General features: G+C 49.5%; 1 protein-coding gene across 1 annotated transcript; it reads left to right on the top strand.

Moving 5' to 3' along the window:
• The first annotated feature begins 1898 nt into the window (after nucleotides 1-1898).
• On the top strand, nucleotides 1899-4127 carry CCT8L2 (chaperonin containing TCP1 subunit 8 like 2). Its single transcript, XM_032244934.1, is given in 2 exon segments — nucleotides 1899-3984; nucleotides 3986-4127. Coding segments are annotated over 2 exon segments (1671 nt in total). The 5' UTR covers nucleotides 1899-2341; the 3' UTR covers nucleotides 4014-4127.
• Nucleotides 4128-7565: the final 3438 nt, after the last annotated feature.

The following is a 7565-nucleotide window of genomic DNA, read 5'->3' as shown; positions in this document are numbered from 1 at the left end:
CAATCCTTCTGCCTCAGCCTCCCAAACTGCAGGGATTTCATGCATGAACCACTACACTCAGACTAAATATGTGTTAACTAAAGCAGAAACATCATTACCCAAGGAGGCTTTGTATCAGGAAAGAGGAGAGAAGTGAGGAAAGGAGAGAGAATAAAAAAAGAGACTTAAATTACAAGCGTTGAAGGTAAGGATGGGAAGGCGATTCGGATTCAAACCTCAGGGCCCCACTGAAGCTTTTACCTCCCTGACCACTGGGAGGCTGCTGGCTTTTCACCCATCTGGGTTCACTTTTATTTGTCTGTGAGTTGTCACATCATTCCCCCCTTGCATTGCCCTGCCTCCGCCAGAGAGGTAGAGTTGGGAGTTGTGGCACAGGCATGCACACTGGGCAGCTTGCCACACCTGCACCCTGAAAGACCATCAGACGCAATAAGAAACCTGATACACAGGCACAAACTGATAAGATACGCAAAAAGGCAAAGGCGGACAGATAGCAAAACATAGCTAATATTACATAGTACTGCAAGAGAAAGTAACCCCAAAACAAAACAAAACACAGACGTCATCTCTCAGTTCCTTCTCTTTAGAAAAAAAAAAAAAAAGGCCAGGCGTGGTGGCTCATGCCTATAATTCCAGCATTTTGGGAGGCTGAGGTGGGCAGATCACTTAAGGCCAGGAGTTTGAGACCAGCCCAGCCAACCAAGGCCAATGTGGTGAAACCCCATCTCTACAAAAAATACAAAAAATTAGCTGGGCGTGGTGGCACACACCTGTGATCCCAGCTACTCGGAGGCTGAGGCAGGAGTATCGCTTAAACTTGGGAGGCAGAGGTTGCAGTGAGCTGAGATCATGCCACTGCACTCCAGCCTGGGTGACAGAGTGTAACTCTGTCTCAAAAGAAAAAAAAAAAAAAGCCAGGCACGGTGGCTGACTCCTTTGGGAGGCTGAGGTGGGTAGATTACGAGGTCAGGAGTTCGAGACTAGCCTGACCAACATAATGAAACCCTGCCTCTACTAAAAATACAAAAATTAGCAGAGCATGATGGTGGGTGCCTGTAATCCTAGCTATTTGGGAGGCTAAGGCAAGAGAATCACTTAACTCGGGAGGCAGAGGTTGTGGTGAGCCGAGATTGCACCACTGCACTCCAGCCTGGGCAACAGAGTGAGACTGCATCTCAAAAACAAGTACATAAATAAAAAATAAAAACAAAAACTCAGTCGGACACGGTGGCACGTGCCTGTAATCCCAGCTACTCGAGAGGCTGAGACAGGAGAATCACTTGAACTCAAGAGGGGGAGGCTGCAATGAACCACGATCACGCCACTGCACTCCAGCCTGGGGGAAAGCGCAAGATTCTGTCTCAAAAAAAAAAAAAAAAAAAAAAAGAAGGTGGGTGTGGTGGTGGCTCACACCTGTAATCCTAGCACTTTGGGAAGCCAAGGTGAAAGGCTCTCAAGAGACCAGGAGTTTGGGTCCAGCCTGGACACCATACAGAAACCCTGTCTCTACAAAAAAATCAAAAAATTAGCTAGGTGTGGTGGTGTGCACCTGTAATCCCAGCTACTTGGGAGGCTGAGCAGGAGGACCGCTTGAGGCCGGCAGGTTGAGCCTGCAGTGAACCATGGTCATGCCACTGCACTCCAGACAGGGTGAAGTGGGTGGGCTTTTCACCTGATCTCCTCATTGTCTTTAACATTTAAACAAGTCTCAGCTGGGCATGGTGGCATGTGCCTGTAATCCCAGCGACTCAGGAGGCTGGGGCAGGAGAATTGCCTGAACCCGGGAGGTGGAGGTTGCAGTGAGCCGAGATCGAGCCATTGCACTCCAGCCTGGGTAACAAGAGCGAAACACCGCCTAAAAAAAAAAAAAAAAAAAAGGAAAAAAAAAAAAAAAACAAGTCTCAGGCCTGGTGCAGAGGTACTTGTACCTGCACTGCTGGATAAGGCCTGGCTTTTGCCTGCTGGCCAGGCCCGTCAGTTCTACCCAGCCTTCTGTGACCTCATTCTCTACCCTGGTTCCACTTTCCACTTTGTGACTTCATCAGTTAAAGATCCCATTTCAGCCACCAAGGTTAAGAGGCCCCAACCTCTGTAAAGAGCCCAATTCCTCTACAGAATCAACCCTGGGGAGGCTTTAGGGCTGAGCTCCTTGCAGGTCATCCTGGATCCACAGTGGTGCACCGGTCTGTGCTGACGTCTTCAGATACCAGTCGATGGGCATTTGGCTCCTTGCTTCCACTGACCTCTTGAGTACTTTCAAAGATCGGAGTCAAGAGCACCCCTGCTGCTGTTTCTAGAGCATCTCTGCAACCTACGGTGGCCTCTCCTCTCTCTGCGGGCAATGGACAGCACAGTCCCTTCAGCCCTGGAGCTGCCCCAGCGGCTGGCACCAAACCTGAGGGAGAAACCGCGGAGTCTGGAAGAGGAGGAGCCGAACCTGCTGAGCAGCTTGGCTGCAGTCCAGACCCTGGCCAGTGTCATCCGGCCTTGCTATGGCCCTCACGGCCGGCAGAAGCTCCTAGTGACCATGAAAGGAGAAACGGTGTGCACAGGGTGTGCCGCTGCCATCCTCAGGGCACTGGAGCTGGAGCACCCCGCTGCGTGGCTCCTCCGGGAAGCAGCCCAAACCCAGGCAGAGAACAGTGGAGATGGCACAGCCTTTGTGGTTCTGCTGACGGAAGCGCTGCTGGAACAGGCAGAGCACCTGCTGAAGGCTGGCCTGCCTCGCCCACAGCTCCGGGAGGCCTACGCCACAGCCACTGCAGAGGTCCTGACCATGCTGCCCTCCCTGGCCATCCAGTCTCTGGGGCCTTTGGAAGATCCATCCTGGGCCCTCCGTTCTGTGATGAATACCCACACCCTGTCCGCCATGGACTACTTGACCAAGCTGGTGGCCCATGCCTGCTGCGCTACCAAGGAGCTAGACGGCAGCTTCAAGCCTGAGCGTGTTGGAGTGTGCACGCTGCATGGGGGGACACTGGAGGATTCCTGCCTCCTCCCGGGGTTAGCAATCTCTGGGAAGCTCTGTGGGCAAATGGCCACAGTGTTGAGTGGTGCCAGGGTGGCTCTCTTTGCTTGCCCCTTTGGTCCTCCCTGTCCAAATGCACCAGCAACGGCCCGTCTCTCTAGTCCTGCTGATCTAGTTCAGTTTAGTAAAGGAAACGACCAATTACTAGGAAAGCTAGTAGGCCAGCTGGCAGCCGCGGAAATTAATGTGGCAGTGGTGTGGGGAGAAGTTGATGAGGAGACCCTCGCACTGGCGGACAAGTATGGTATCATGGTGATTCAAGCTAGGTCTCGGATGGAGATCGTGTACCTGAGTGAGGTGTTGGACACACCTCTGCTGCCTCATCTGCTCCCTCCCCAGAAGCCAGGCAAGTGCCAGAGGGTTTACAGGCAGGAGATGGGAGATGGTTTGGCTGTGGTATTTGAGTGGGAATGTACAGGCACACCTGCCCTCACCGTGGTCCTCAGGGGAGCCACCACGCAGGGGCTGCGGAGCGCAGAGCAGGCCGTCTACCACGGCATTGATGCCTATTTCCAGCTATGTCAAGATCCCAGACTGGTTCCAGGAGCTGGGGCCACAGAAATGGCTTTGGCAAAAATGCTCTCTGATAAAGGAAGCAGATTGGAAGGGCCCAGTGGGCCTGCATTCCTAGCATTTGCCCGGGCCCTGAAGTGTCTTCCTAAAACCTTGGCAGAGAATGCAGGCTTAGCTGTCTCAGATGTGGTGGCAGAAATGAGCGGAGTGCACCAACGTGGGAACCTTCTAATGGGTGTGGGAGCGGAAGGAATAATAAATGTGGCCCAGGAAGGGGTGTGGGACACCCTAATGGCCAAAGCCCAAGGATTTCGAGCGGTGGCTGAGGTGGTGCTGCAGCTCGTGACTGTAGATGAAATCGTTGTGGCCAAGAAAAGTCCCACACATCCGCAGATCTTCAATCCTGACTCTAAGAAGGCAAAGAAACACCCACCTCCTGTGGAAAAAAAAAATCCTTGGAATGAATAAGTAGTGACACCCTCCCTAAAACAGGGCTTGCCAAGAAGGGAACAATCACCCCAAAACTGAATGTTTGCCTTTATTCCATGTTTGGTACTTGATTCAGTTTCTTTAAATAAAAACAACATGAAGGAACATAAAAGTTCTTTTCACAGAGTTAGTTCCTTTCCAGTTCTCAACTTTTTCATTTCCTGTTTCTCTCCATCAGATTCTGTTCCTTTCCTATGATAAGAGCAGGATTCAATTCTATTAAGATTTTTAAACTGAGTACCTATCTGGCCTTCGGGCATGCAAAAAACACTGCAGCAATCTCTTCCCTACTATTTGAGCTTTTCCTGCATGATATTCTGATATATATGGACTTATGTCTAAATGTCACTTTAGGAGTCTGAAAACATTGGTTGCAGCTTATAAGAGTGGCCAGTCATTCCTGTTGTGGTTATTTGAAAAAAAAACAAAAAAACAAAAAAAAAAAAAAAAAAGGGAACTATGGCCCAGTACAATGGCTCATGCCTGTTATCCCAGTTCTTTGGGAGGCCAAGGTGGGAGGATTACCTGAGGTTGGGGGCTCAAGACCAGCCTGACCAACATGGAGAAATTCTGTCTCTACTAAAAATACAAAAGTTAGCAGGGCATGGTGGTGCATGCCTGTAATCCCAGCTACTTCCTTGATACACTGCACTCCAGGCTGCGAAACAAGAGCTAAACTCTGTCTCAAAAAAAGAAAGGGGCTTCTTTTTTTTTTTTTTTTTGGAGATGGGGTCTCACTCTGTCACCAGGCTGGAGTGCTGTGGCACGATCTTGGCTCACTGCAACCTCCGCCTACTGGGTTCAAGTGATTCTCCTGCCTTAGCCTACTATGTAGGACTATAGGCACATGCCACCATGCTCAGCTAATTTTTGTATTTTTTAGTAGAGATGGGGTTTCACCATGTTGACTAGGACGGTCTTGATCTTTTGACTTCGTGATCCACCCACCTCAGCCTCCCAAAGTGCTGGGATTACAGGTGTGAGCCACTGTGCCTGGCCAGGGCTATCATCTTAAAGCACGAGAGAGAGAGAGAGAGAGAGAGAGAGAGAGAGAGAGAGAGAGAGAGAAGGCAAGAAAAGGAGCTGGTGTGGCGGCAGTCAGAAATTTAACTTAAAAAAAAAGTCTTCACCTCGCACAGTGGCTCATGTCTATAATTCCTGTATTTTGGGAGGCTGAGACAGGAAGATCGCTTCTGTCCAGGTGTTCAAGACCAGCCTGGACAACATAGTGAGACCTTGTCTCTACAAAAAATAAAAATAAAAATAAATTAGCCAGGCTTGGTGATAGGTACCTGTAGTCCCAGCTGCTCAGGAGGCTGAGGTGGGTGGATCCCTTGAGCCCAGGAGGTCGAGGTTGCAGTGAGCTGTGATTGCGCCACTGTACTCCAGCCCAAGCAACAGAGCAAGACCCTGTCTCAACAGAACAAAACAAAACAAAACAAAAGCCAGCAAACATCCTTAACATAGATAACAGAAGATTAGAACACATACCTTAGGGCTGTGCTAAGGTTGTTGTGTAGGGGCGGAGAAGCTGAGGGTAGGGGGCAGGGCTAGGACTGGACAACCTTGGGCATTAAAGAAGGGGATTGAGCAGAGCTGAGTGGGTTCAGCACCTAATAGCCAAAGCCTTTTCCACTTTAACCATCCAAGTTACTATAGAAAAAGATCAGAACCTAGGCCTAGCGCGGTGGCTCATGCCTATAACTCCAGAAGTTTGGGAGGTGGACGGATCACGAGGTCAGGAGATCCAGACCATCCTGGCCAACATGGTTTAACCTGGTCTCTACCAAAAATGCAAAAATTAGCTGGGCATGGTGGTGTGCGCCTGTAATCCCAGCTACTCAGGAGGCTGAGGCAGGAGAATCACTTGAACACAGTAGGCAGAGCTCATATTGAGCCGAGATCCCACCACTGCACTCCAGCCTGGGTGACAGAGCAGGACTCCGTCTCAAAAAAAAAAAAAAAAAAAGAAAAGAAGAAAGAAACCATTACCTTATAGAATGTATATCAGTTGCAACACAGCAAAAAAAATTTTTTTTACTTAATTATTTTTTGAGACAGAGGCTTGCTCTGCTGCCCAGGTGCAGTGACTTGTGTCGCCCAGGCTGGAGTACAGTGGTGTGATCTCAGCTCACTGCAACCTCCACCTCCCGGGCCCAAGTGATTCTCCTGCCATAGCCTCCTGAATAGTTGGGACTACAGGTGCCCACCACCAGACCCGGCTAATTTTTGTATTTTCAGTAGAGATGGGGTTTCGCCATGTTGGCCAGGCTAGTCTCAAACTCTGGACCTCAGGTGATCTACCCACCTCAAGCCTCCAAAAATACTGGGATTTACAGGCGTGAGCTGCTATGTCCCAGCCCAATTTGCTACACCTTCGTTATGCCTAGAATCTAAGTATCCTCTTTAATGTCATCTTTAAATGTCCTTTTTTTTTCTGGAGACAGTCTTGCTCTGTCAGCCAGGCTGGAGTACAATGACACAATCTTGGCTCACTGCAACCTCTACCTCCCAGGTTCAAGTGATTCTCCTGCCTCAGCCTCCCGAATAGCTGGGACTACTGGCACCCATCACCATGCCCGGCTTTTTTTTTTTTTTGAATTTTTAATAGAGATGGGGTTTCACCATGTTGACCAGGCTGGTCTTGAACCCCTGACCTAAAATGATTCACCCACCTTGGCCTCCCAAAGTGGTGGAATTACAGACGTGAGCCACTGCACTCAGCCTAAGTGTTCTCTTCAGTTGTTAAAACATGTGACTCAAACATCAAGTTGCTTTTTTTTTCTCCTACTGACTACGGAGAAGTTGATCAGAATTTGACCTCAATTTGGTCAAATCCAGATTCTTCTGAGGTTATAGGGTCAAGGTCTCCTAGCATGCTAGGTCTCAGTCTCCAAAGGCTTTGGCTTTGGGGTTGGCTACATATTTCTCTTCCAAGATGAGCTGCTTGCTTCAATTCCAAAAGCAGTTGAATTTCAGAAATGACAATTCCTGGAGCACATTTCCTATAAGAACTTGTAGCTGGTGGACTCATCCCAGATCCCATCCAGCTTTGTGATGCTGCTTTACTGTGCTCCACGTGGATCTAGCAAGCAGAGAGCAACAGTCACAACCCGGAAAAAACAGGGGAAGAAAATGAGAACTGAGTCCTGGGAAGGGAAGGAGACGAGAGTCTGACTCAAAAAGTGGAGGCTGAGACTGAGTGGGAACTGCTCATGCACTTAGGCTGTATGTAGGCCAGTCGTGGTAGCTCACGCCTGCAATCCCAGCACTTTGGGAGGCCAAGGCAGGCGGATCGCTTGAAGTCAGGAGTTCCAAGATGAGCCTGGACAACACAGTGATAATCCTTTTCTACAAAAAAATTTAAAAATTAGCCGAGTGTGGTGGCAGGCACCTGCAGTCCCACCTACTCGGGAGGCTGAGGCGAGAGAATTGCTTGAAACCGGAAAGTGAAGACTGCAGTGAGCCGAGATCATGCCACTGCACTCCAGCTTGGGCAACAGAGCAAGACTCTCAAAATCACCATCATAATAAA

Source organism: Sapajus apella, unplaced genomic scaffold, assembly GCF_009761245.1.
Source record: "Sapajus apella isolate SASKATOON/1434 unplaced genomic scaffold, GSC_monkey_1.0 scaffold56, whole genome shotgun sequence".
Lineage (NCBI taxonomy): Eukaryota > Metazoa > Chordata > Mammalia > Primates > Cebidae > Sapajus > Sapajus apella.
The sequence above is the reverse complement of the archived record's forward strand: the minus strand, read 5'-3'. Positions and strand labels throughout refer to the sequence as shown.